Source organism: Bos indicus, chromosome 19 (genome assembly GCF_029378745.1).
Source record: "Bos indicus isolate NIAB-ARS_2022 breed Sahiwal x Tharparkar chromosome 19, NIAB-ARS_B.indTharparkar_mat_pri_1.0, whole genome shotgun sequence".
NCBI lineage: Eukaryota > Metazoa > Chordata > Mammalia > Artiodactyla > Bovidae > Bos > Bos indicus.
Window position 1 is genome coordinate 52,260,714 of NC_091778.1, and position 26,647 is coordinate 52,287,360.

General features: G+C 56.7%; 4 protein-coding genes across 11 annotated transcripts; 2 read left to right on the plus strand and 2 right to left on the minus strand.

Annotated features, from left to right (window-relative positions):
* The first annotated feature begins 159 nt into the window (after window positions 1-159).
* PCYT2 (phosphate cytidylyltransferase 2, ethanolamine) lies at window positions 160-7,369 on the plus strand. Of its 5 annotated transcripts, XM_070773891.1 has the most exons (15): window positions 161-330; window positions 2,112-2,200; window positions 2,784-2,945; window positions 3,203-3,269; window positions 3,924-4,008; window positions 4,147-4,191; window positions 4,386-4,439; window positions 4,878-5,016; window positions 5,282-5,364; window positions 5,603-5,680; window positions 5,871-5,936; window positions 6,102-6,167; window positions 6,448-6,536; window positions 6,622-6,739; window positions 6,842-7,369. In XM_070773891.1, exons 1-14 carry the CDS (start codon window positions 242-244, stop codon window positions 6,731-6,733), a joined length of 1,224 nt encoding a protein of 407 aa, XP_070629992.1. In that variant the 5' UTR covers window positions 161-241; the 3' UTR covers window positions 6,734-6,739; window positions 6,842-7,369. The 5 variants fall into 5 exon arrangements, with proteins under 5 accessions (XP_070629994.1, XP_070629992.1, XP_070629991.1 ...); XM_070773890.1 differs by having other exon boundaries at window positions 6,622-7,369; XM_070773893.1 differs by lacking the exon at window positions 2,784-2,945 and having other exon boundaries at window positions 160-330; window positions 6,622-7,369.
* A 1,544-nt stretch (window positions 7,370-8,913) lies between these two features.
* On the minus strand, window positions 8,914-12,253 carry NPB (neuropeptide B). The gene is made up of 2 exons (XM_019982229.2): window positions 9,807-12,253; window positions 8,914-9,726 (listed from the first exon to the last, which is right to left on the minus strand). Exons 1-2 carry the CDS (start codon window positions 10,047-10,049, stop codon window positions 9,601-9,603), a joined length of 369 nt encoding a protein of 122 aa, XP_019837788.1. The 5' UTR covers window positions 10,050-12,253; the 3' UTR covers window positions 8,914-9,600.
* ANAPC11 (anaphase promoting complex subunit 11) lies at window positions 12,230-17,647 on the minus strand. 4 transcript variants are annotated; one of them, XM_019981939.2, is made up of 3 exons: window positions 17,540-17,647; window positions 16,902-17,022; window positions 12,230-12,577 (listed from the first exon to the last, which is right to left on the minus strand). In XM_019981939.2, the coding sequence occupies exons 1-3, from the start codon at window positions 17,576-17,578 to the stop codon at window positions 12,432-12,434; spliced, it is 306 nt and encodes a 101-aa protein (XP_019837498.1). In that variant the 5' UTR covers window positions 17,579-17,647; the 3' UTR covers window positions 12,230-12,431. The 4 variants fall into 4 exon arrangements, 3 of the variants coding, with proteins under 3 accessions (XP_019837498.1, XP_019837502.1, XP_019837499.1); XM_019981943.2 differs by having other exon boundaries at window positions 17,414-17,621; XM_019981940.2 differs by having other exon boundaries at window positions 16,902-17,076; window positions 17,414-17,618.
* Window positions 17,648-17,796: 149 nt separating this feature from the next.
* Window positions 17,797-21,564, plus strand: ALYREF (Aly/REF export factor). The gene is made up of 6 exons (XM_019981938.2): window positions 17,797-18,033; window positions 18,510-18,641; window positions 20,125-20,272; window positions 20,824-20,887; window positions 20,987-21,164; window positions 21,259-21,564. Exons 1-6 carry the CDS (start codon window positions 17,797-17,799, stop codon window positions 21,271-21,273), a joined length of 774 nt encoding a protein of 257 aa, XP_019837497.2. The 3' UTR covers window positions 21,274-21,564.
* Window positions 21,565-26,647: the final 5,083 nt, after the last annotated feature.

Genomic DNA, 26,647 nt, shown 5'->3' on the forward strand with positions numbered 1-26,647 from the left:
GCTAAGGGATGCTGGACACAGGTCATTGGCCGGGAGCGGAGGGCCGGAACCCGACTCGACCGGGGTTCCCCATTGGCCGCATGTGTGGTGAGAGGGCGGGGCTCCGCGCGGGGGGTGGGGCGACGTTCGCCATTGGCCGCGCGAGGCGGGTGAGGCCCGCGTGACGGCGCGTGCGTGCGCGGGCTGCGGCGGCTCGGAGTCGGGAGCCGGCTGCCCAGTGTCTCGCCGCCACTACTGGGCCATGATCCGGAACGGGCACGGGGAGGCGGGCGGCGCCAAGCGGCCGGGCCCGAGGGCTAGGCGAGCCGTGCGGGTGTGGTGCGACGGCTGGTGAGCGCGGCGGGGGACGCGGGGCGGGGGCGGGGGTGCGGCCGCGGGCGCGGCGACCGCTGTGGCCGCTTTCGCTGGAATCGGGCCGCCGGCGAGCTCGGGGCGGCGGGCGAAAGGAGTCACAGGCTGCGGAAGAAGCCTTGGACCCGAGTTGCTGCGGGCAGCGCGGCTGAGGGTCGCTGGAGGCTTTCTGCGGATCCCTACATAAGCGCCTTTCCTGGGTGTTCCTTTGCCCACGTTTGCCTTTAAGCTGGAGACCCATCCAGGCTGTCCCACCTGCCTGATTTGTGCACAATAGTGGCCAGAGTTGCGGGTCTAACCTTGGTGACTTTAATCATTTCAGTGCTTTAGGAACTATTTCTCCGAGGGAGCCGTGCACCCAAAATGTCTTCCCAGAGTTCTCCTTGCCCAGGACAAAACCTGGAAGATTCTCCTGAGTGTTTGGGCAAGTGTCAGTGCAGGCATTGGCCAATCCGTGTAAGACCCTAGTGCAGCCCTCAGCCTCCTGGATCCATCTGAGGAGAGTTACAGTGCCAAACTGTTCTCTCTTTTTTGGCAAGCCAGACAATTGGAGTAGTGGTGTTTAGATAGGTTTGAGGCTGCCAGGGGACAAGAGAAAAGTGAACGTCTAGTGGTAACTTGCCACCTTGAATACTTCCTCAGACCTTTGTTTGATGAAAGCAGGGAAAGCAAGCCCAGGGCTTCAGCAGCCAGCATGCAGGGCTGCCATACTTCTGTGCCTGCACCTGAGTCACCTTGGGGAGGGGGTGTGGCTTCCTGTCTGTGGACTCTGACCTTGGCCCCGGCCAGGCCTGACCCCACCCTTAGCAGGCCACAGTGACTGTGGTACGGCCTGGACCCAGGACCACCCTGAATTCTCTGCTATGCACCCCTCCTGCCCAGCCTGTCTGGTGGGCACAAGGGCCAGCCAGGCTCCTGAATTTAGACTCCCCTCTTCCCTTAGCCCAGGACCAGAGTACTGCGCCCCACAGGCTCATCTGCTGGGGCCCGGTGTGCTGTGGTGGTGTTAGCAAGTAGTGTTGAGTAGAATGGTTGTGTACACCTGGTGGCCTTGGTCACCTGGAGAAGCAGGGACAGCTCCACCTACTCAGAAGGCAATACCAGGCTGAGAGGAAGCAGAGCAAGCATGAGGGTCCACCCCTGAGCCCAATGACAACTCCAGTGGAGCTGTGGTACTGTGTGGCCTTCAGCTGAGCATTCTCTCTTAACCAGACCTGAAGTTGAGGATGAATGTTCTAGAACCCCAGGTGACAGGGAGGTGGTTGTTGGTTCCAGGGAGCAAAGCCTCACTGAGTTTCCAGAGGCCATGAGGAGCAGTCAGAACTTTTAAAGCCAGCAATCGCCCTTGAGCATTGGTTAGACTTCATTATGTGTTGGCTCCAGGGACTGCGTGGCTGTCTCAGGGTAATACAGAGTCCACTGTACCCTTGAATTATCACGTTTATATTACACCTTAAAGGGACTGCCCATGGGAGCTAAGGGCAGAGCACTGTTCCAGGTGTGGGGAGCAGGGACTGTTCTGTGTCCTCACCAGCCCTCAGGGTCCCCAGACCTGTCCCTAGGCACAGCCACGCTTGCTCAGTCTGACCCTGGGCCCAGGGACTGGTGATAAGGAGAACTGAGCACTCCTCTCTCTGAAAGCCCAACTGGGACCCTGGGGGCAGTTCCCGTGGTGGCTTCTTGGCGGGCTTCCTGATGACACTGCAGAGGAACAAGGCTGAACCCCCAACACGAGGATGACAGCCCTGTGCTCTCCACAGCTACGACATGGTACATTATGGCCACTCCAACCAGCTGCGCCAGGCCCGGGCCATGGGTGACCACCTCATCGTGGGTGTGCACACTGATGGTAAGCCGGGCTGCTGTGCCCACCGCCGCCCATGCCACCCCCCCCCAACCCCCGGCCCCAGTGCCTGTGACAGACCCCACAGGTCCCCGTGGAGGGTAGGGCTGGGCCTAGGCCATCCTCACCATTAGCACAGCTCTGCAAGCTCACCCTAACCCCAGCCCAGGCCAGGCCGCCCATAGCTTTCCTGTCTTGTATCCTGTCATGAGCTTGGGTGTAGGGGGTGTCCAGTGGATCCATCTGGGTATGCCAGCCACTTCCTACCCGCTTTCTGATTCGCAAGGCCTTTGAGTACAGAGTACCCAGCCATCAAAGGCAACCCGGACTGTACCTGGAACTCTAATGGATTGAGGCAGGGGGTGGCGTGCAGTTCCCAGCAGGTACATCCCGAGTGCCTGTACCAGCTCACAGAGGACAGCAGGGCTGCTTGGTACTTCATGGGCTGAGGGCCCGGTCAGAGACAGCCTCCCTCCACAAGCCTTTGTGTAGCTGCAGACCCTGCTCAGTGCTGGGAGGGGCCGGCAAGCCTGTGGCCTGCCCTCTAGGAGTCACCCACCTTGTCCTTTGCCCTCTTCTCTCTCCCTAGAGGAGATCGCCAAGCACAAGGGGCCCCCGGTGTTCACTCAGGAGGAGAGGTACAAGATGGTGCAGGCCATCAAGTGGGTGGATGAGGTGGTGCCGGCAGCCCCCTACGTCACCACACTGGAGACTCTGGACAAGTACAACTGTGACTTCTGCGTCCACGGCAGTGAGTGGACAGGACTTAATCCAAGGGGCTGGGGACTCAAGCAGCTCAGGACCTGACCATCAGAGGGGTGTCTGGAGGTGCTGGCATCCTCACACTTGTGGGAGCATGGAGCCCTTTGAGGGTCTGAGGAAGCTTTGGGTTCTTCTCCAGAAAGGAGTGTATGCACACCGGGGCAGGCCTGGAGTGAAGGTATGGGCCTGGAGGTCTTCGTGGCTTTGGGTTAAATTCGGTGTTCTTGTGTGCATGTCACCCCTTAGATGACATCACGCTGACCGTAGATGGCCGGGACACCTACGAGGAAGTGAAGCAGGCTGGAAGGTACAGGTAAGCTCTAGCTGCCGGTTGGCCCACCTTTAGAGGAGTGGGTTTCCTGGGGCCCCTCGAGCGCCTTCTGCTCGTGGGGGCAGCGTCCGGGCTGCAGCCTGTGCTTCCTGTGACTTGTGCGGGTGTGGTGCGGTGGCTGGGGGTGCCATGCAGCTGGGCCACCCAGTACGGGAGCCCCTTGGCCCCAGTGGCTGCAGAGCAGTGGAGACGTGGGGTTCGACTGGGGAGCTGGCTTCTATGAGTAACTCTTGAAAAGGCCCACATGGCAGCAGCTCAGATTGGGCAGTACTGAGATTCCCTTGGCAGAGTGGGTGGTGAGGCAGGACCTGGGCGTCAGCGGGCCGAACAGGATCAGAGCCACCCCCTCGGATGGTCTGCGAACTTGAGGCTTGATAATCCTGTTGTTCTGTCCAGTCGTGTCGTTTAGTTGATAAAATGACAGTGGACCCTCCACCCTCTGGGTTTTGGTTTTCTATCCTGGCCAAGAGTAGCGAGGAAGTGCACGGTCCATGCACAGCAAGGCCGCCAGGGATGGTAGATTCAGCCACAAGCACAGTTGCCCTTACTCTTGGGTGGGGCAACTTAGGTGCCCTTAGGAGGCAGCCTTGTACATGTGTCCCAGGATGAGAGCCCCAACCCCACCTCTGTCCCCAGAGAATGCAAGCGCACCCAGGGGGTGTCCACCACAGACCTCGTTGGCCGCATGCTGCTGGTGACCAAGGCCCATCACAGCAGCCAGGTGAGTGTGGGATTGGGAGGGAGGGATCGCCTACCCTCCCCTTGCCCCTCAGAGGGCACTGGAACAGCAAGCTTTGGGGTCCTGGGGTTGGCTGCGTCTGGAGGGCCAGGCCTCTCACCCCTGTACCCTTCTGTGCAGGAGATGTCCTCCGAGTACCGGGAGTATGCAGACAGCTTTGGCAAGGTAAGCATTGCCTGTCCTGTCTGGGCCACTGCCTGACCCCCAGGCCACTCCCTGGGGAAAGGGGGTCTCGCTCTCTACCCTGCTCCCTGCTTTCTGGGTACTGACCACCAATCTTGCTGGCTGGCCGGTCCCAGTGGCCACCGTGTGAATGAGGGTTCTCTAACCAGGTGGCCTGGTCCTCTCTCCTTCTGTAGCCCCCTCACCCGACACCCGCCGGGGAGACACTTTGCTCGGAAGGCTCCTCCCAGGTGACCAGACGGTGGCCTCAGGGTGCCAGGTCCCCACGAGGGCTGTGTCCACTGGCCTCTTCCTGGCGGGCCAGTTGCCGAGCCAAGGTGCTATTGGCTGCAGTGCCTGCTGTGGCCGCAGGGCAGGACCCCAGTCCCGCCAGCCACAGGTGCCCCGCCCACCCGGGTCTCGGTGTGGACCAGGCAATGCCAGCCGGCCCTCAGCATCCCTGCCTGAAATGCCTGCCTGGGAGCAACAGCAGAGCAAACAAGCGAGTGGCCAGCAGCGGCTAGGGGTTTGGAGTCCTGGCTGTGGCCCCTGTATCTTCTCCCTCCACCCCACACCTGTGCCTCCCAGAGCAGATGGACAGGCGGGTGTGGGCAGGCCCAAGGGTGGTCACAGGCAAAGGACGTGCCTGCAAGGCTTCCGTCACTGACCAGACTGTTCTCGGCTTGCAGTGCCCCGGGGGGCGGAACCCCTGGACGGGGGTGTCCCAGTTTCTTCAGACATCCCAGAAGATCATCCAGTTTGCTTCGGGAAAGGAGCCCCAGCCTGGGGAGACGGTCATCTATGTGGCTGGCGCCTTTGACCTGTTCCGTATCCTCTGGGATTGGGTGGCGTTTGTCCCTGCCCAAGGCCTTCTGTCTGCTCCTCCACATCCTCCCCAGTGGGCCCCAGGGCCTCAAGGGGCCTCCCTGATTCTCGAGGACCCTGAACTGGGGTGGGGTGCACAGCCGTTAGCAGAGACACAGCTGTTAGCAGGGAGAGGCGTGAGCAGGGGAGAGGGAGGGGACCTTACTGAGCCCCTGCTCCTGTGGATGGCTGCTCTGTATTGATTCCTCGCTCCTTAACCTGGGTGCAGACATTGGGCATGTGGATTTCCTGGAGAAGGTATATGGCCTGGCGGAGAGGCCCTACGTCATCGCTGGCTTGCATTTTGACCAGGTCTCACCCCGGGGCATCTGATAGTGTGGGGACTCTGGAAAGGCTCCTAGGGATGGGGTTGGGCACAAGTGAGGAAGAGGTGGTGAGCTTGGGCCTCTCCCCAGGGAGAAACCCAGGGAAGGTTTCCCCATACTGGCAGACGTCCGCGAGGGATTATTGGGAGGGAACACAGCCTCATACACACAAAGACACACCGGTCCCGAGGTTGCCAGCTGACTCAACCTTGCTCTGCCTCCAGGAGGTCAACCACTACAAGGGGAAGAACTACCCCATCATGAACCTGCATGAGCGGACCCTGAGTGTGCTGGCCTGCCGGGTGAGAGCCGGTGGGCAGACCAGCAGTCTGTCCTTCCCAGGCTGGAGCTGCTCCTCTCCATCACCCCACCCCCCACCCCCCCGGAACCCTCCCAGGGGTACGAGTCTGGGGTTCCACCGTGCCCCCTCTCAGCCCCTGCCTTGTTGCCTGGCAAGTCCTAGTTAACCAGCCGCGCTTCTTGTCCACCCAGTACGTGTCTGAAGTGGTGATTGGGGCCCCGTACTCGGTCACAGCTGAGCTCCTGGACCACTTCAAGGTGAGGGTGGGGCTCCTGGTGGGAGCTTTCCAGGGAGGACCTGGGCCGAGTGGGGCCAGGCCAGTGCTCTGAGCCGTGCTGGCCTCCCTAGGGAGGGTCCTCGGGGAGCAGGGGACCGTGTAGGGTGATGCTGGGAGGGCTCCCTGACCGCTGCCTCCTCCCCAGGTGGACCTGGTGTGTCACGGGAAGACAGAAGTCGTGCCTGACAAGGATGGCTCTGACCCATACGAGGTGGGTCCTGTAGGGCCCTCAGTGGACACGAGGCGGCCACTGTCTGGTGCTTCCCAGCCACCTGATGCCCCTGTGCCTCACCATGCTTGTCTGGGAAACGGGTGAGGGACAGCTGCCTCGCTGGTGGCCGCATGGTTTAAGGAGGCGGGACCTGAGCACAAGTGATCATGCCCATCGTGGTGGGGGCGGGGGGAAAGGCCGTAGGAGCCAGGGCAGTACTGCAGGCTCCCCAAGGTTCAGGGGAGGGCTCTCACCTCCTTCCCCTCTTTCTGGCCTCCAGGAGCCCAAAAGGAGGGGCATTTTCTGCCAGGTTGACAGTGGGAATGACCTCACCACAGACCTCATTGTCCAGCGCATCATCAAGAACAGGTGAGTCCTGGCTGGGGTGCTGGGGGCACAGGGTGGCACTGAGGCCCTGGCTCTGGGTGCACACCTCACCCCATCTGGCCCCCAGGCTGGAATACGAGGCCCGGAACCAGAAGAAGGAAGCCAAGGAGCTGGCCTTTCAGGAGGCCATGAGGCGGCAGGAAGCGCAGCCCGAAAGGGAGATTGACTGTGACTTCTGACGACAGGTGGGAGGATGCCAGGGGCCCTCTGAGGGGCTGGCCCTCTCTCAACCCTGCCTTGAGAGCTTGGCTCAGTTTTTAACAAAGCTGCAGTGCCCTCTTCTCCAGTCACCCACCGCGGAAGGGCTGATGTGGAGGACGTGGCCTGTCACCCTGCTCGCAAGGTGCCTGTCTTGCAGCAGACCATCCTGCCCTTCCTGCTGAGTTGCACAGAGAGGGCTTCCAGCACAGTGGAGCAGCCCAGCCGGCAGGATGGGCACGGGGCACCTTCGACCAGAGGGGTGCCACCCTACGTGCCATGGAAGACCCAGCTTTCATCCTCCCGGCCCTGCTGCTGCTCACTATCTGCCCCCTGGGAAGCTCCTATACGCCTTCCACTGCCCAGCTCGAGGCGGCTTACCCACTTGCCTTGCCTCAGTTCAAACAAGCTTCAGGGAGCAGTGACCCAGGGGGTTGCCCCCTTTCCTCCTCGGGGTGCAGACCAGGCCGCCTCCCACATGGGCAGCCTCTGCCCTGGGGCCTGGGGCCCAGACGCTGCACCCGTTTTCCTGGACCAGCCTCCCCAGAGACTGTTCTTGGTTTTGTACCTGACTGGCGGGTGTGCAACCAAATAAACCTGCTGGGAGGGGCTCTGCATCAGGCTGTCCATCCTGCAGGGCAGTACCAGAAAACCTTGGCCCTGCTCCCCGCCACCCAACAAGGAGGTGGACGGCCGCAGCAAGAAACGCCCTAGATCCAGCTCCCCAGCCACTTCCCACAGTGGCCGGAAACGAAAGAGGGAGAGAGGCAAGGGCCGACAGAGCGTCTTTGGCCCTGGGGTCTGTCGTGAGGAAAACAAGAGTCTGACACTCTGCAGTCCCCATAGCTCCCTGATCCAAGAAGGAATTGGGGGCTGCTCCCTGGCCAAGTCCACAGAATCTCAGGGTCTCCTGCACCCAAGTCAGGGCCCACTTGGAGCGGTATAGCGGCTGCAGGGTGCTAACCCCAGTCACCTCTTTTGGGGAGGAGGGGGACAGTGGCTGTGGTTTATGGCTCTGATGTTCAAGAGTAAGGACTGGGATGTTCTTTCAGCCTCTTCAGTTCTCTCCAGAATTGCCTCTGCCCTGCAGCTGCTGGGCCAGATGGGGCCAGAGCACCCTGTGGCCTGGCCCCATGGGAGTCCTAGACCAGCATTCACTCCTGGAAGGTGGGCCTGTTCTTTCTGGAGTCTAGAACCTGTGCGGGCAGCTGCAGTGAGGGGGCTGGGGGACTGTCAGTGCACGTGGCTTCTCGGGGCAGCCCTTGCCCCACTTCCTTTCCTCCCTTTCCCAGTGGGGGCAGCACACTAAGCTGTGAGAAGCACAGGGCCCTCCCCGCACCCCTGCCCCAACTTCAGGAACCCAGTGTATTAGCCTTCTCACTCCAATCCTGCAGCGATCAGCCAGTTCCTGTAGATTGATGGGGGTGGGGATACAGGAGCAGCCAGTGGATTCCTCTTGAGACCAGAGTCAGCCCTAGGCCTGTTCAGAACCCCCTGCTGGGTGGCACCCAAGGTGAGGGCTGGGGGACAGCCTGCAGCAGCAACCAGGAAGCCCCCCTGCCGCGGCTGGACCATGGTTGGAGGAAACTTGGAGCCTGGGTATCCAGGAGGTAGGTGCCTCCGGACACTTGTCCACCCAGATACAACAGGATTGTGGGTCCCACCCACAGCTTCAGCAGAGGGCTAGCTGGTAGGTCCAGCTCCCTTGGGTCCTCTGAGGCCCAGCTGGTGGCAAGGCATTCCATGGGGTGGGGGACGTCATTGAGACAAGCTCCAGATCTCTGGGGCCAGAGCTCAGGCTAAGGGACTCAGGTCAGCCTCATTGGGGGCCAGGGTGTAAATCAACTTACTGAGATCCCAACAACTGAATTAGGGAATTAGCCTGATTGGGCAAGGGTGCTGGGCTGGCACAAGGCAGTTGTATTCAAGAGCCAGGGTCCTGCACATCCCCTCCCTTCTCCAGGTATGGCACCACCCATGGCTTTGGGGATACTGCTTTCCTTCGGGTCTAGATTGGGATGAACAAAGAGCTCCCAGGCCTGGGAGGAGCCAGCTGCCTGACTCAGGACTCAGCTGGGGCTGTGCCCAGCTCTCAGCTCTGTCATCCCCCCTGCTGTAGCCCCTCCCAGCCCCGGAGCCACACATCTCGCTGCCTTCCCCCTCTGGCTGGGCCCAGCCTATTCATTCATTCATTTGGACAAGTATTGTCCCATGCTGTGTACTTTGAGGTGTTTGGGGGGGTGCTCCAAGAAAGGAGTCACTCCAAGAGCTGCCCCTCTAGTAAGGGAGGCCTCAAGAAACGTAGCATTTGAGGCAGGAGGGCGTCCTGGTGTGGGGTGTTTAGGGGAGGCTTATTACAAGGTAGGACTTTTGAGCTGGTTTGGTAGACTTGATGGCTAGTGGGGGACCGAGGCAGGACCTCCTAGGAGAATCCAGGAGCTGCCTGAACAAAAGCAGGGAGGGGGCAGGGCATGGAGCGGAGCCTTGCAGAGCCAGATGCGGGGCTCCAGAAGATGTCTGGGTTTGATACCACCTGAGGCCCACAGAAAGTTCCCAGCAGCATTTTACCAGCAGTGGTTCTTGGGAGCTCCTATACAGGTGTCTCCGTGCAACCTGGTGACCTGGCTGCTGTCTGCATGCCTAGGTGAGCAGAGTATGAGTGTGGAGATTCAGGAGACCCCCACTCCACCCACTGTGCCCAACTTCCAGAGGCTGCAAGTCATTTATTCATTAAGCCATTTACTATGGGGATGGATGGGCGGTACTGGGTGCCATCTAGCTCCAGGGCAGGGGCGGGCCCACGGGTACCCGGGACATTCAGGCCAGGTCCAGGTGCCAGGGTCGGGGCTCACTTGCGACAGTCCGAGGCGCTGAGCGACAGGAAGACGTCGGCCTTGCACTGGAAAGTGGCGCGGCCGTCGGGGAGTGGCTCGCAGCTCTGCAGGTTGGGGGTGACCTCCTCGACGCACACGGCCTGGGGGCAAGATGGGATGGAAGGATAAGGGGGCACCCGCACCCTCCAGCCCTCCGCACCCAACAGCGCCCATTACTCACAAGACTCCGCAGGTTGGGGCGCATCTCCCGGAAAGTGCCGACCCCTCCCAGGGATCGCGTGCCCCCGCGGGGCTCGGAGCGCCGTGCGTACGGCGACCTGTGGAAGCCGGACAGCAGCCCCGCGGCGCGGCCCACGGAGTAGTACCCCTGCCCCGCCGTCGGCTTGTACCACGCGAGGCCAGGGGACGCCAGCAGTAAGCACAGCGCCAGAGCGGCGGCCACCAACATCGCGGGCCCGGCCATGGGGACTCGGTGGCAGCGGGCGGCGGGGTGCGGAACGGCAGCACCCTTGCCTTATATCTGCGGCGGGGCGGGGCGGGGCGCGAGGGCGGGCGCCGGGATGCACCGGCCTCCGCATCCCGGAGAGAGAAGCCCGCGCGGGGTTCAGAGCCTCTTGGGAACAGGGGCACGCTGGAGAAAGATGCTCCAGGGCTTGGGGGGATGCGACGCCCCCTTCCTCCCCACCCACGCCTACCTCCCCGTTTCTGGCCCACTCAACTCTTGCTGGGAGGCAGCCCCCAGGCCCCTCCCAGACCTTAGTCCCGACTCAGTGGGGGGAGGGGCGTCGGTGCTGCAGAGCCTTCAACGAGTCCAACGGCGCCCCAGTCCCGTCACCCCCCTCTGGGACTGTACCCCGTACCCCGGGGACAAGGAGCCGTTCCCACCCTAAAGGGAGCTGACCAGAGGACCAGGCTTCTGGAGGGGGCACTGAAATCTAAGAGGGCCGGGGGTGGGGAGGGCAGAGGTGGGTTTCACACCTATGAGAGTTTTATACCACTGATCTGGTCCTCAAACAACTCGCAGGACAGGCAGGAGGGCTCACAGGACAGATGAGGCGAGGCCACAGGAGAGCCGTTGCAGAAGTGGGTGCTGTGACCCTGTGCCACTGTGGCAGAGGAAGAGCTGAGATTAGGGGGCCTGAGAGGAACTGGCAGAGCCCTTGAGCTTCCTGGGAGGGAGCCAATGGCTGGGCTCTGGGTGTGTGCTGGGCCTGGCAGGCAGCTCTGTGTCCCGCTTGAGGGGACCACGCAGGCCCTGGGAGGACCAGGCTGGAACCCAGTAAAGAATGGAGAGGAGCCCACCTGGCAGCGAAGTGGGAGTGGCCTGCCTAGAGGACTGTATGACCTGTGGCAAGCTCTAGGCTTCTGGGGTGAGGGCACCTGTCCCGGTGTGCCAGGGCTAAAAGCCTGGAGGCTCGGTTCACGGTCTGGCACCCTAGGCATGTGGGTATTTCCTGTCACAGGGGAGAATTCCCCAGGGAAGGCAGAACTCCAGGGACGGGAGGCGAGCAGGGCAGGCCAGGTCACCCTGTGGGATCCTCTGCAGCTGCCACTGCCCACCTCCCAGTAAGGGCTGGTCTTCTTACTGGTCTGTGAACTCAGTGACCATGGATCCAGACACGCTGTAGATAGGCGCTTAGAATTCAGAGTTACTGCCTAGAGTCCAAGAGCTAAATGGGAGCACCCAGGAGGCTGAGTCCAAGGGCCCAAGACGGAGGGCACACAGCAGGTGACATGAGGCTTACTCAGCTGCCCCTCCTCCTGCTCACACTTTCCAAACACCCTGGCCACGTGCCTTCCCAGGACAGACACCAGCACAAGGGCCCTGGCAGCTGGGTTTCTGGGCAAGGAGCATATGACCTCCAGGTTCTGTGAAGGTTCCTTCCCTCTGGGCACAATGGTCCAGACCATGTACTGCCCTGCCTTCTCCCCTGGGGACTGGTGCTCAGAAACCAGCTACCCACTGGGCAGAAGGCATTACAGGGACACAGGGCAGTGACCCCAGGTGCGGGGGGAGGTTGAGAATAGACTGGAAGGAGCCCATGCTCACAGGACATGTAGCCTACAGCGGTTGCCATCCAAAAGCTGCTCAAAACCCTAGGGCTGGGTTCCTTGCCCCCACCCCACACCAGGCCACCAGCCAACGGGGGCTGTGGTGGAGCAGAGGTGCCCCAAGGATGTCCCAAGGGCTGACTTCTCTAGATGGGGAGACCCTTGGACACCCGTGGACACATGTCCTGATGTCAGACACTGGCCTTGACAAGGAGCTGGAAGAAGGGGACTGAGGCCACCAGTCACAGCAGCCTTGGCAAAGCCCTCTTTGCACAGCTAGCACCTACTCAGGGACAGCCTTCCAGAGGGAGGAAGCATGGGAGTGCCTGCCAGCCATGTCCATCCAGGGTCCCAGCAACCACCCTGAAGAGGGGGCCTCCCGGCCTCTCTAACCCCACCAGGCTCTTCCAACCCAAGCCCACTCCTCCCACCCTGGCTCCTCCGGCTGATCCCTGGCTCCTTCTTCTCCAGGGGTGTGACTCAGGGCCTCTCGGCATCGCATTGGGATGTTTATTCATGAGTTTTCATACTGGCACACACCGAGGCTGCCTCAGCACCAAGAAAACAAGCAACTGGAGCCTCCGGCCAGGCTTAGGTGGTTTAATGAGTTTTATTTATTTGATAAAAGTGTCAACGTTGTGATGGGAGAAAATAAACGCAGCTCCAGTCCTCATTTCAACCCTGTCAGAGCCCAGAGGAGACTGTCTCCGTGGAGGAGACAGCCACCCAGAGCCACTGTGGGGGTGAGGCCGTCTCAGGGTGAGGGCAGGGGCATCGGGCAGCGTGGATGGCCTCACTCCTTGAACTTCCACTCCTGGCGGCACATGGGGCAGTGCTGCTGCACCTGCTGCGCGTTCAGCCACTTGAGGATGCAGTGCATGTGGAAGCAGTGTGAGCACTGGCCCCACACCAGCGGGCAGTCGTCACCCGGCACCTTGCCTGTGGGAGGGACGAGAGGACCTGTGAGTCACCCAGAGCACAGGACAAGTCCGACGGGGGAAGCATGCCCACGGTGGCCTCAGGGCTCAGAGAGGACAGGAACCTGGAAGGAAACCACAGGCTCAGCTGAGCAGCCACCTCTATATGAACCTCTGCAAAGACCACCCAGGCTGCTCCCACCTCCACGCGGGAGCTCAGCAGCAGCAAGAGCTCTGGCCAGGCCTGAACCCCCGTCCACTGGCCTCCCAGGGCCTGGGCCCATCTGCAGACACACCGCAGCTCTGCCATTTGGCATCCGTGATGCCAAGAAGGTTACATCAGTGTGTCAGGGCGCCTGCACAGGTGACCTGCCTCCGAGCGGCAAACCATTCTCTTGATCAAGGTGAGGTGAGCCGGAGCCTTAGAAACTAGATGTTGCTATCGCCAGGCAGTAGGGACCCAGTTCAGTACCAGGAAGCAGGTCGGGGACACAGGGGCTTATGGCCCAGCCCATCGGCCACTGGGAGTGACGTGGCACTGCCTCCCGTTTCCTCCCCATTTCTATCCTACCTGAGGTCCAGAGAACCTGGTGCTGGCCCTCCAGCCCACACACCTGCATGTGCTACCACTGTGAAGAGGGCCTGGCATCAACAGAAACAAGTCCCTGGCTTTTAAGAATCTACAAAACCCCATCACATAGCTGGTGCCAGCAGAGCACAATGTCCTCCCCCAGCCACGAGCAGGTAAGGTCCCCATGAGCAGGGGGAGCTGCAGCTTGCTGCCACCACCCTCTAGGGGGGCCATTCCCCCAAACCATTGCCACAGGGCCCCTCATGCCTATTAAGCGTGAACCAAATCCAGAAGTCACTAGGGCACACAGTGCAGCAGCCAGATAAGCTGGGGTGAACAGGAGACATCTTGTCCACAAAGTAGTTCCTAAGTGCTGGCCTGGTCACATGTGGTCCTGGTCGTCTCTCTTGACACCAGACACAGGGACAGGTGACTGTACGATGTGTTAAACAGATAACACCATGGCGAAGCCACATGGCAGTGCTCTCAAGACCTAATGGAGCACCTACTCTGAGCTGCACAAGGGGCCGGAAACCTGACCTGAGCGCTTGTCCAAGCCTCACAGTGCTCCGCAGTCTCTATCATGCCCCCCGACATACCACCGACAGACGAGGCCACGTGACTCCCAAGGGCAGCTGCCATGGCCTGAAGGGAGCATGCCGGCCAGGAGGCTGGTGTGGGTGCCAGGTCTTAAATATCCTTCAGTGGCTGCTCAAAACCTGCACCTCCTTCCCAGTTCAGGAGCAGCCCTTGCCCCACAGTGGTACATTCACCCTATGGAGTCAGACAGATGGGCACTGCCATCTTCTTACTCTCTTGTTTGGGGCAGTGTTTCTCAATTTTTTTTTTTTTAACTTTTTATTTTGTATTGGGGTATAGCCCATTAACAACACTGTGATAATTTCAGGTGAACAGTGAAGGGACTCAGTTACACATATACATGGATCCTTTCTCCCCCTCAAACCCCCAATCTTTTAAAAGTAATTCTCTCTAAAACAAAACATCATTCCTTTTCTGAATCTTTTACAACAAAACAACCAAAAAACAATTTACCTGGAAAATACAAAACCATCTAGCTCACTCTGCTTCCCAGGCCAGGGTCGGGGGCGAGGTGGACAGCCCTGTGCCAGGAGCCCACAGGGTGTGACACCTGATTTCTGTTGGTTCCCACCCCGACCCCACCCCACCCAGGGTCTTTCCCACCTCAGCAGAACTACGCTTGCAATCACCCCTAACACATTAGAGCCCTTACAAATAGAGGATGCAAGAGGATGCACAGGGGCCAGCTAGCCTACTGGCAGGAGTACCCTAGCCATCACGTCCATTCGTGGGGAATCTGACACCACCTTCCATGCTGATAGTGACTCATGCTAAGTGTCGGTGGGATCCTCTCCATAAGACTTTCACTCACAAAGCCCTGAGACAAGGAGCAGGTTTATCACAGTCTGAGTCACTTTGGATTCTTCGTAGGAATTTCATCTCAGCAGAGAAATCCAGCATCACTTGATCTGTATAGAAGGCACCCTGGGCTGACCAAACACTTCGATCATTACAGCTGGCTCACAACCAGCAAGTCCAAAGTTCAGCCTCTAAACCCCGCCCCCCCCCCCCCCCCCTCTTCCCAGGAGCCAGCACACCTCAGCCAGCCCTACACACTGGGTTCCACAAGCTGCATGCAAGCCCTGGTGCCATCTTTGACACACAGGCTCACTCACCCACACTGGGTCAAGGGCATGACCACATAAATGCTACCCTAGGACTTTTCTTTTCAGAAGCCATATCTGCTGCTGAGAAAGTTGCAAGTACCTACCCATAACCTGTGTTGTAGCTTTGAGAAAGGGTGGTGTTAGGATTTCCCTGGTGGTACAGTGGATAGGAATCCACCTGCCAATGCACGGGACATGGGTTCAATCCCTGGGCCTGGAAGATTTCACATGCTGCAGAGCAACTAAACCCGAGCAATGAAACCACTGAAGCCTGTGCGCCTAGAGCCTGTGCTCCGCAACAAGAGAAGCCACGGCAACTAGAGTAGTGCTCCCTCACCTAGAAAAAGGCTGCATGTAGTAACAAGACCCAACTGAACCAAAAAAAAAAGGGGGGGGGGCGAGGTTTTAAACGGATTAAACCAAGCCAGACCTTGTGCTTCTATTCTCTCTGCCTGTTACATAAAACCTCATCAAGTAGAACCAATCACTGATTTCCTAAGATTATATACCAGCCTGATTAAATCAGGATGGACTAGCCCCTAGGTGATGAGATTTCCTCTCACCGAATGTAAAGATTTAAGGCTAGGATAAAATTATATTTGCACTAAAATTCAATTATTTGAATTTCACTGTAAGCAAAGATCTAGTACTATTTTGATGTTCACAGCCCCACAGGACAGGCCTGGTCATTGACTTCTCAGTGGTCCCCAAATCTCACTTCTCTCTTGGGAACACCTTCGTTCCCTAGGCAAAGCCTTAAGAGCCTTCCTACTGCTTCTAGTTCACTTGTGTCTGACTAAAAACTAAATTCACTGGTGCAAAAATCTCCTTTTGACCCAAATACTTTCACTTCACAGAACACACTGGAGACAAAGTGAAGTGAAAGTGAAGTCGCTCAGTCGTGTCCGACTCTTTCCTATCCCATGGACTGTAGCCTACCAGGCTCCTCTGTCCATGGGATTTTCCAGGCGATAGTACTGGAGTGGATTGCCATTTCCTTCTCCAAGGGATCTTCCCAACCCAGGGATCGAACCCAGTTCTCCCGCATTGTAGACAGACGCTTTACTGTCTGAGCCACGAGGGAGCAATGCAAAAAAGCCCAGCAAAGATGAACTCTGATAAAACCTGAGGTCAGGCATTTTGCAAGACAACAGGTTCTGAAAGAATCAGATGTCTACGGGGAATTCCATGGTGGTCCAGTAGTTAAGAATCTGCCTTCCAATGCAGGGGATGTGGGTTTGACCCCTGGTCTAGAAACTAAAATCCCACGTGATCCAAGACAACTGAGCCCATGCAACACAACTAGAGAGAAGCCTGCCCAATGCAATGAAGGTCCCTACGCAGCCAAAAATAAATAAATAAAAATAAAAACAAATAATTAGATGTCTAAAACGCGATAGAGAAGTTGAAGCAAGACTATTCTAGATTAAGTAGTGAAGGGAAAAAGTGATCACACCTTGGGTCTTGGCTCACACCACCCAACAACAAAAAGACATTTGAGGACAACTAAAGAAATCTGAACAAGGACTGGGAATGAGGGGCAACGGTAAGAAATACGTTGTCTAAAGTGACAACAGTGCTGGGTGAAAGTCAGCACTGAAGTAGGGCCTCACATTTAGCATTTACTATGGCTTCCCTGGTGGCCCAGTGGTAAAGAACCCACCTGACAATGCAGGAGACATTTAGCATTTACTTTAAAACAGCTGGGCAAAACCCACCAGATATGAAAACGTGTTATTCATCATTTATGTGCTGGATTGAGGGGGAAACCTTGTAACATTACACTTTTTTGTTGACTTGAAATTTTCAAATAAAATGCTTGAACACATCTTTGTGTTCCACGTGTCTCATAGTGACTTTTATCAGGATAGCAAACTGTGCTCTTTTCCTTACAAAACTTTTGACAGGATCTTTGTACAAATATGGGCCCAAATAGCCTGGCTTTTCTCTATCAACTTTTCTTGGGAAGAGGAAACCAAACCCCAGAAACGCTGTGCAAGTACTTCTGGGGACACGCCAAGGCCAGATGATAGGCACAGCTCGAGAGACAGCGGGCAGGGGACACTCACAGTCCGGGCAGCAGCCATTGAAGGCCATCCGGCAGATGCCACAGTTCTCGTCGTTGGCTACCCAGAGCCAAGTGGCCACGCCGTTCCAGCATTTGATCTTCACCCTCATGGCGCGAGGAGCCTGCGAGGAGGGAAGAGACCACCCGGCTGTGCTGAGTCTGCAGAGCTACGGCACCTGGAAGCCAAAGAAGGGGTGTCGCCCCGAGGGTCCAGCGTAGGCAACAGTGGCCGCCGAAAGGCAGTAAGAGCTGTCTGCAAGGGGGCTGGGGCGGAGGCCGGGTCCTCGGGAAGCCCGGGAGGACCGGTGTTGGTCCTTCGCCAACACCGCACTTCTGCCCCGGCGTACGCAGAAGGGCTCGTCGGCTTTCTTTAACAACCGCAGAAACGCGCCGTGCGCTACTTCCGAAAGGGCTGACGGGGCTGAGTAGATGGAGACCCAAGCCCGCTCCCTACGAGGTCACCCCGGAAACAACCCAGGCGTGGGCCGCACGGGCCGCACGGGCCGCACTCACTCCCGCCGCGGGACTAGGGTGCGGGTTCCTGGTGCGGTGGGGGAGGGGCAAGGGAGAGGCGCCACGCTCGGCCACGCCCCCAACGGCCGCGCCCCCGCCGATCTAATCGCGCGCGGCACCACCCGCCTTCAGTTGGCAGCGCCGGCCCCGCGCGGGAAGGTACATAAACGCCTGTGGCCGCGGCTCGGCACTTCTCAGAGGCGCCCGCCGAGCTCCTTGGTTCAGTGCGCACGCGCGGCCTCGCCCTCTGAGACGCCGAAGGCCCGCAGCCAATCCGCGGTCGCTCTGAGGACGCGGCACCGGAAAAACCCCGAGCGGCGCTGGAAGTGACGCGCCGACGTGCTGACGCGCGGGCTCGAGCCGAGGCCGATTCCGCGCCCGCCATGGCCGACAAAATGGATATGTCTCTGGACGACATCATTAAGCTGAACCGGAGCCAGCGAGGCGGCCGCGGCGGGGGCAGGGGCCGCGGCCGGGCCGGCTCCCAGGGTGGCCGCGGCGGCGGGGCCCAGGCCGCCGCGCGAGTGAACCGAGGCGGCGGACCCATTCGGAATCGGCCGGCCATAGCCCGCGGCGCGGCGGGCGGCGGCGGCAGGAACCGGCCGGCGCCCTACAGCAGGGTGAGTGTGGATACCGGGTGGCGGGCCGCGGCGAGGGAGCGAACCGGCAGGGCGGCGCACGGGCGACCGACCGGGCGGCCGGCTGACCGACTGACCGACTGGGCCGGGGGTCGCGGGCGCCGGCCGGTTCGGCGGGCGGGAAGGTCGCACGCCTGCCGGGCACCAAGGCGGAGACCCTGGCGGCCTTTGTCTTAGCAGGGCGCCCGGCCTCACGGCTCTGGGGGCTGAGGGGCCGTTGGCGCGGCCGCCCCGGTGGCGGGAAGTCGGTTGGAGGGAACCGAGAAGTTGCGGGACGTGTGGCCTTGGCGGCCGGGTACGGCCTGACGCGGGCGAGAAGCGGGGGCCGCGGGTCTGTCTCAGTGCCTGCTTCCCCGCCGTGATGGGGGGAGGGTCTTGCTGTGGCCGTGAGGGCGAGGGCGAGCCCTGGAGTGAGACTCACAGACCTTTTTCTGTTCTTGTGTTTTCTTTTCCCTCAGCCGAAACAACTTCCCGACAAATGGCAGCATGACCTTTTCGATAGCGGTTTTGGGGGTGGTGCCGGCGTGGAGACCGGTGGGAAACTGCTGGTGTCAAATCTGGATTTTGGAGTGTCCGACGCTGATATTCAGGTAAGGGACTGGAGTTTCTTGGTGGGCGGGTCACTCCGCACGGAATTGGTTGTGGCGTTTGGGACTTGGCCCTGAATCCCCCCACACACCTTGGGAAGACAAGCTCTCCCAGGCACCCAAGGGCCAGCCACTGTTCCCTGTGAGGGGCTCCAGGAATGCAGAGCAGAGGTTGAGCTAGAATTGAAAGCCTGACCAATGTGTCAGTTTGTGCTGGAAGACAAGACCCCAGCTTAGTCTGGGGCGCTGCCGTTCTTCCTTGCTAAAACGTGTTCTGTAGATGAAGGCACTCTGCCCAAGCTCTTCTGACAGAAGCTTGGTTGAATGTGCTCCGTTTCTGTTCGTGGAAGAGCTAGGCTACTTGCTTTCCTTACGTTTTGCTTGTTTTAATGGTTTGTTGGGAGGAGAAAGTACTTCTTTTGTAGAACTGACAGCATAGAACCAGGATGGTGCCAGCGTCACTCTGGTTCCATTTGCCTTAAGCCCTATGTCTTACTTAGAATTTCATCCCCTGTCTTCTCACTTATCCTCACCCCCTGGGTTTTGCTAGTGGCATGATTCTCAAACATCTTTGGTTGAAGCCTCTTTTTTTTTTTCCTCTCTCTTTCCTCCCCTTTTTCTTTTTTTCCTTTTCTTTTTTTTTGGTTGAACCCTAAAGGCCTTTAAACTTGCTGCCTAAAATGGTTAAGTAATGACATCTTGGGGGTCAGTCCAGGAGATGGCTGGGCAGGGTACTGGGCCTCCCTGGGTTCAATTTCCCAGAGCCCAGCCATTTACTTTGCCTTGGGAGGACAGAGCAAGGCCAGTGAGCACTCACAGTGTCTCAACACTTTTTTTAAGGTGGTTTCTGGCATCCACTGGAAACCGCTTTTGGTGAACTCCACTTCCCGCTGTGTGCCTGCGGCCGGAGTAGCCCCACACTCTGGGTTCCCTCTCCAACTCCCAGCCTGCCTGAGGTCAGGGCAGTTTCCATGGCAGCGCTTGACTTCAGGCTTTGCGGCAGGCTTGAGTAGGAGGAGAGGGAAAGGTGAGCCAGAATCTGCCCTGGGGGAGGGGCTGGGTCAGGGCTCCCAGTCAGAGGGCCCTTGGAGCTGGTCCACAAGTGGATAGAGCCCCTTGCTCTGTGATCTTGGCCTTGGCTGCTTCTTGGCACAGTCCTTGGGTGTGTTGTAAATATTCCTTTGTTGAAGAAGATAGCAACTTAATATTTGCCCTTCATTGGTGGGCTTTGTGATCCTTCACCTGCATCGTGGTAGAGATGTCAGGTTCCCAAGTGGGCAGGAGCCCTCAGGCCCAGCTGCTCCGGGAAATTGCTGTCCCACCTGTCCCATCCCATACCCCAGGTCCCACCGCCACTGCCCTGCCCCACCACATGTATGTCTTCCTCCCAGGGAAATACCCCAAAGCAGTTTACACTTCCAGGGAGTGTCCCTGGGCCACCAGAAGAAAGATTGCTTTGCTAACAACTGCTCTTTCTGACTCTCAGGAGCTCTTTGCTGAATTTGGAACTCTGAAGAAGGCGGCTGTGCACTACGACCGATCTGGCCGCAGTTTAGGAACAGCTGACGTGCACTTTGAGCGGAAGGCAGATGCACTAAAAGCTATGAAACAGTACAACGGCGTCCCTTTGGATGGTGCGTTTGAGATTGGACCCAGAAAGGCTGCAGCGCTATAGCTAGTTTGCGGAGCCAAAGGCTGGCCCCATCCCTGCAAGAGTAGGGTCCCCTCTGCTTGAGGACACTTTGTGTTCGCCCCTTTGTCTCTCTTCCACTACCACCTCTCATGCTGCCCCACACATCTGGACCAACCTCTTGTGAATCCCCATCCAGCAAGCTACATCCCTCCCCTCCTTCAGCTCCTTCCGGAAGATTCACTTCTGTGAAGCCTTCTCAGAATCACCATAGTACAGCTCTTGAGTGCGGGGCTGTAGTCGTAAAGACAAAGGTACCTTTCTGCTCCTGGGCACCCCGGACGCCCGACAGACACCCACGTGCACTGGATGAGAAGGAGCGAGGAGGCGCTGGTGGGGCTGTTCTCCCACCAGCATTTCCAGGCTGTCCTCTCGTCGGGAGCATCAAGATGCACAGTGTCCCTTTCCAGTGCTTGCATGGAGGCCAGGGTGCTGCCCCTAGCAGGCTTCAGAGTCCTCTAACAGGAGCTGGCCCTCTTGTGTTCTCTGCCACAGGCCGCCCCATGAACATTCAGCTCGTCACCTCACAGATTGACACGCAGCGGAGACCTGCACAGAGGTGAGTTCAGGGCCTCTCTAGTCATGGCTGACTTGTGGGGTGTCTCCTCATGCTGCAGGTCTTCCCAGGCATGTGAGCAAAGTTTCCTTTTCTTGCTAGTGTAAACAGAGGTGGGATGACTAGAAACCGTGGTTCAGGAGGTTTTGGTGGTGGCGGCGGCACCCGGAGAGGCACCCGTGGAGGCAGCCGGGGCAGAGGCAGAGGCACCGGCAGGAGTTCAAAGCAGCAGCTTTCCGCAGAAGAGTTAGATGCCCAGCTGGATGCTTATAATGCAAGAGTAAGTCACAGAGGAGGGCTGGGTGAGGGTCAGTCCCAGACCAACTGAGAGGAGGGCCTCATTTTGAGTGAGCACCTCTCTTCCTCTGTTTCAGATGGACACCAGTTAAACAGACCAGCAAATCCGTGCATGGACCAGGACCCAGAAGTCTCGTCCGTGCTCCCTGGTGGGAGGGGGTGACAGACTGGGGCTGTGTGGCCAATGATGGATTTGTTTCTTTTGTGTTTTAAAATAGGATTTAAAATTCATGTAAAGGTTTCTTTTTCCTTTTTTTTTTTTTTAAATTCTGAAACAGACCTGTTTTGTACTGAGTTATTTTTGGGATAACTTTTACTGGTTGTTGTTGTGGAGAAGGTGGCGTTTTCACCTTTGCCATAATAAAATAGAAATGTGTGTAGAACTGGAACTGTTTAATTCATCCCATTTTCAGGGTCCTCACCTGGGCCAGAATGCTGGTGTGATCTGGTAGGCGGGAGGGACGTGGGATCTGAGGAGGAAATGAGGCAGGCCTGCTGGGCACATGGCACCTGGCCTGTGGCTTGGAGTTCTGCAGGACGATGCTGGCTGCCACGCTGTTCCCACAGATCCAAACCCCTTTTTCTCATCCCCTCATCCCCCCTAGGTGGGAGGATATGGAGCAGTGGTCCTCCACGCTCAGCCACCTGTTCATTGCCTGTACTGCCAGGTGAGGGGCGGGGCAAGGTGGGGTGCCCTGTGCTTCTGGCCAGTTTCAGGTGACTGCTGGGTTGAGCTATTCCTTTCCTTCTCGTGCTCTGGTTCTCAGAAATCTAGGTTTAGTAGTTCTGACTTTGCAACATAATCCCCACGTGTTTTTCGTCTTTTGTGTCATGAAGGAAAGATCACTGTATTCAGTGTTTTCTTAATTATGTACTTGGAGATGTAGCTAGTGGGAGCTGTGGTAGAATCTCATTTGACTCACAGGGAACTGGGGGGGCGGGCAGACAGTGGTGCCCATCTGGACCCCTCCTGGGACAGACAAGAGCAGGATGGTCATGTTACTTGCTCGAATGCTGGTGTGACCTGCCATGCAGTTCTATGGTTCAGGAGGAGCCAAGATCCCTGGGGTGTGGGGCATGGACATCTCTTTGGGCCTCCCCTCCTGAGGACATGCTTTTGAGTCACTCAGTTATGCCTACAACCCAGCTAGAGGGAAACTGGAAAATTCTTAAAGAGATGGCCCACCTTACCTGTCTCCTGAGAAACCTGTACGCAGGCCAAGAAGCAGCAGAACCAGACATGGAAAAACAGACTGGTTCAAAATTGGGAAAGGAGTACTGTCAAGGCTGTATGCTGTCACCCTGGTTATTTAACTTACCTGCAGAGTATATCATGCAAAATGCCAGGTTGGATAAATCAAATCAAACTGAAATCAAGATTGCTGGGAGAAATATCAACAACCTTAGATATGCAGATGACACCACTTTAATGTCAAAGTGAAGAGGAACTAAAAAGCCTCGAGGGTGAAAGAATGAAAAAAGTTAAAACTCAACATTCAAAAAAGAAGGTCATGGCATCTGGTTCTATCACTTAATGGTAAACAGAAGGGGAAAAAGTGGAAATACTAACATTTTATTTTCGTGGGCTCCATAATCACTGCAGACGATGACTGCAGCTCTGATATTAAAAGACTTCTTGGAAGAAAAGCTATGATAAACCTGGACAGCTTATTGAAAAGCAGAGAGAGACATCACTTTGCTGACAAAGGTCCATATAGTCAAAGCTATGGTTTTTCCAGTATTCATGTACAGATGTGAGTTGGACCATAAAGCTGAGCCCCAAAGAACTGATGTTTTCAAATTGTGCTGGAGACTTGAGAGTCCCTTGGACAGCAAGATCAAACCAGTCAATCCTAACGGAAATCAACCCTGAGTATTCACTGGAAGGACTGATGCTGAAGCTGAAGCTCCAGTACTTTGGCCACCTGATGCAAAGAGCCGACTGATTGGAAAAGACCCTGATGCTGGGAAAGACAGAAGGCAGGAGGAGAAGGGGATGGTGACAGCCTTTTGAGAATAGAGACTGTGGGGAGGAGTAAGTGGGGGCCAGGAGAGTCACCCCAGCCTTAACAGCAGCCGGTGCCTTGGCTCTTCCGGAAGCAGCTACCATGGCCCGCAGCTCAGATGGCTTCCATGTTTGGGATGAGGCTGGAGTGAGTCACAAGGAAGGAGTGTGATTAAGGGGTGGCCCTTTAACAGTCAGTTAATGTGCTGCCACTGCAGAGCCAGCAGCTGCCATTTGAACCATCTGAGCCATGTCAGGCACTGATGGAAAGATGATTGAGGTGACTCATCCCTACCTCTAGCCCAGTCTTAACGGGAGGGGATCAGCCAGGGCTCAGCTTTAGCTGCAGTGTGGTGAGGGGCGACTGGTGGAGGTCAGACCATCTGGACAGAGCCAGGCAGCCTCTCTGATGAGGTGGCCTTGGACTAAGCAGGCACATGCCAGGCAGGGAGACTGCTTTCTGGATGTTGGCTCCGGTGTTTGGAGGAAGCGATGACGGGGAATTGGGGGCTTGTGGGGCATGGTAAGGGGTGGCCAAGGTGCCACATGGGCGGAGGGTGTCACTAGTGAAGAGAAAGTTCCAGGAAGAAAGCAGGCAAAGGACAGGCTGTGCTCAGTGTTGGGTCTAAGAGGCAGAAACACCGGTGCTTACACTGGTAAGCATCCAGATGTGGACCCAGGCAAGTGCTGCTGTCAGCTAGGTGTCTGTGAGCTGGAACTTGACGTGTGGACACTGCAGGTAGAGGCAGGGATATGGGGCTGGGGGTGACGGGAGTAGGGAGGGGTGACATATTTGCTAGAAGCATTTAGTGGGGAAGTGACCGAGTCAGAAAAGCTTGCAGTTTGGCAGGGAACTGAGAGAAATCTCCCCATCACTTTATTTTTTTAATTATTTTTGGCTGCACTGGGTCTGTTGCTGGGCATGGGCTTTCTCTAGCTGCAGCGAGTGGGGGCTACTTTCTAGTTGCAGAGCACGGGCTCCAGAGCACAGGCTCAGTAGTTGTGGTGCATGGGCTCAGTTGCCCACAGCATGTAGAATTGTTCCTGACCAGGGATTGAACCCCTGTCCCCTGCATTGGCAGGCAGATTCTTAACCACTGGATCACAGGGAAGTCCCCCCACCACCACTTTAATCCTCAATCTCCTTAACTGAAATGGGAAACCATCCATTATCTCAAGGACTGGAGGGCCATGTGCTTTGCTGTTCACATGGGGGTGCTCTTGGGAGAAAGCGCTCTTGGGTGGTAAATGTACAGGGGCAGTTTCTGTGCTCCGAGGCAAATGCTTCTGGTTACCTGAGGGCAGTGCTGGGTAACCCTGCAGTGGCCAGCACTTCATCCCTGAAAGTACAGACCGAGTGAGGGAAAGGATGAGATGCACTTGGTGCTTTTGCTCGGTTTCTCCTTCATGTTCTTTTCTCAAATGCTGGATTGCAGTCTCGCAGACCAGGTGGATGGGGCTGCCCCACTTGCAGGGCAGTGGAACGTACCCCAGCTCACCTCCGCCTTGTGGTCTGAGTGGAAAGTTCAGTGATCAGTCCAGGAGCGGGCACATGCCTCATCCGGACAGTCAGTCTTCAGGAATCTCAAAGATGTTGAGGAAGCCAGCGCCAGGGAAGAGCGTGGCATGCCCACAGGGCCTGGGGCTCCTGGACTCTGACAGGATGCTTGTGTGAAGAGGAGCCACTCAGCTCCAGATGCGTTCTGCTTTGCTTGGTTGAGCAAAGATACACGTGGTTTACAGAGCAACTTGGATAAGGAGGAACAGCCCTGTGTCCCTTGGCAGGTTGTGTGAAACCTAGCAGGAGTCAAGGTGCCAGAGTCGTTGAATGGTTGTCACACTCAGACGTGGTCTGAAATATCAGAAGAGGAATGTTGCTTTCTGTAAACAACAAGGGTTTTGTTCCTGCTTGCAGGGAGCTAAGGCTCTAATACAGGAAACAAAAATAAGAAATTAGGATAATAGTGTAACAACTACAATAGAAATAAGTGAAGCAGGCAGGACATAAAGCATTTTCTGTTGTGGAATATACATTCCATGGGGGAAAGACGGGAAAAGTGAAATACAAGATGTTAGGTGGTAACAAGGCTGTGGAGGCAAACAGAGCAGAGGGTGCTAAGGAGTAGGGAAGGGCCTTGCTGGTGAGGTCGAGTTGTGAGCACGTGGATATTCGGAGGGGAGCCTCGCTGGCAGAAGAGCAAATGTAAAGGTCCTAGGGTGAGAACACGGGGACAAGCCAGAGCCCCACTGTGGCTGGTGGAGAGGGCGGAGGTCATGGGGCCTCTGTGCTGGGCTTCAAAGGAAGGGCATCTACCAGAGGTGCAGCCTGACCTGGGGAGGGGCTGCCAGGACTGAGCACTTAGGGACTGACGTGGGGGACATCGATAGACAATGAAAAGGCAGGGTCATGGAGTGGGCTCCTGTGTTTCTGTTTCAGTGAGTGTGGAATGTGAAATACTCTTAAGAACATTGGTTTTTTACCTGAAAAAATAACAGTCAGTACAAAATTTGAGTTAACAATGTATACAGAATAACCTTCCCAGCACCATCCAAATGAAACCCTTATTACTGCAGGTTGTTTTTCTTAATAAGAGCTTTATTAATATATAGTCGACATACCATGGAGTTAACCCGTTTACAGTAATTTTACTCTATTCACCAAGTCACAAATTCACCTCCACATTCAAATTTCAGGATATTCTCATCACCCCAAAAAGAAACCCACTAGCCATCATGCCTCTGTTCCTGTTCCTCAGCCTTCACTTGTCCACTTTCTGTGGATTTGCCTATTCTGGACATTTCGTACAAATGGATTTATGCAACCTGTGCCCTCGGTGTCTGGCGTCTTTACTCAGCACAATGTCTTTGAGGTTCATTCTTGTTATAGCCTGTGTCAGTATCCAGTCCAAATGAAACCCTTGTTACTGCAAATAATCCTATGGTGGATAGTTCACATTTTGTTTTGTCCGTTCATCAGTTGATGGACATTTGGGTTGTATCTACTTTTTGGCTATTGAAATAATGCTGCTGTGAGCATCGAGGTACACATTTTTATGTGGAGATAGTTTTCAGTGGTTTTGGAGTAGAATTGCTGGATCATAAAGCAACTAAGTTTGCTTCCCTGATAGCTCAGTTGATGAAGAATCAGCCTACAGTGCAGGAGACCTCAGTTTGACCTTCCCTAATCATTTCTATTAACATCAGCCTACTTCTCCATTTAACTGGAAACATTCTTAAGTGTCAGTTTGTAATTCTGACGGTTTAGTCGCTCAGTGTCCGACACTTTGCAACCCCATGAACTATAGCACTCCAGGTCTCCATGTCCGTCACCACCTCCTGGAGTTTACTCAAACTCATGCCCATTGAGTTGATGATGCCATCTAACCATCTCATCCTTGGTCGTCCCCTTCTCCTGCCTTCAATCTTTCTCAGCATCAGGGTCTTTTCAAATGAGTCAGTTC

Coding starts and splice junctions, on each gene's coding strand:
- PCYT2 (XM_070773890.1), top strand. CDS start 242: ATGATCCGGAACGGGCACGGGGAGGCGGGCGGCGCCAAGCGGCCGGGC. Junction 3,270..3,923: donor AAGCAGGCTGGAAGGTACAG/GTAAGCTCTAGC, acceptor CTCTGTCCCCAG/AGAATGCAAGCGCACCCAGG. Junction 5,937..6,101: donor AGCTCCTGGACCACTTCAAG/GTGAGGGTGGGG, acceptor CCTCCTCCCCAG/GTGGACCTGGTGTGTCACGG.
- NPB (XM_019982229.2), bottom strand. CDS start 10,049: ATGGCCGGGCCCGCGATGTTGGTGGCCGCCGCTCTGGCGCTGTGCTTA. Junction 9,727..9,806: donor GCCCCAACCTGCGGAGTCTT/GTGAGTAATGGG, acceptor TCTTGCCCCCAG/GCCGTGTGCGTCGAGGAGGT.
- ANAPC11 (XM_019981939.2), bottom strand. CDS start 17,578: ATGTACCTTCCCGCGCGGGGCCGGCGCTGCCAACTGAAG. Junction 17,023..17,539: donor GCCGGCGCTGCCAACTGAAG/GCGGGTGGTGCC, acceptor CCCTCCTCGCAG/GCTCCTCGCGCCATGAGGGT. Junction 12,578..16,901: donor CAATGGCTGCTGCCCGGACT/GTGAGTGTCCCC, acceptor TCCCTCCCACAG/GCAAGGTGCCGGGTGACGAC.
- ALYREF (XM_019981938.2), top strand. CDS start 17,797: ATGGCCGACAAAATGGATATGTCTCTGGACGACATCATTAAGCTGAAC. Junction 18,642..20,124: donor TGTCCGACGCTGATATTCAG/GTAAGGGACTGG, acceptor TCTGACTCTCAG/GAGCTCTTTGCTGAATTTGG. Junction 20,888..20,986: donor CAGCGGAGACCTGCACAGAG/GTGAGTTCAGGG, acceptor TTTTCTTGCTAG/TGTAAACAGAGGTGGGATGA.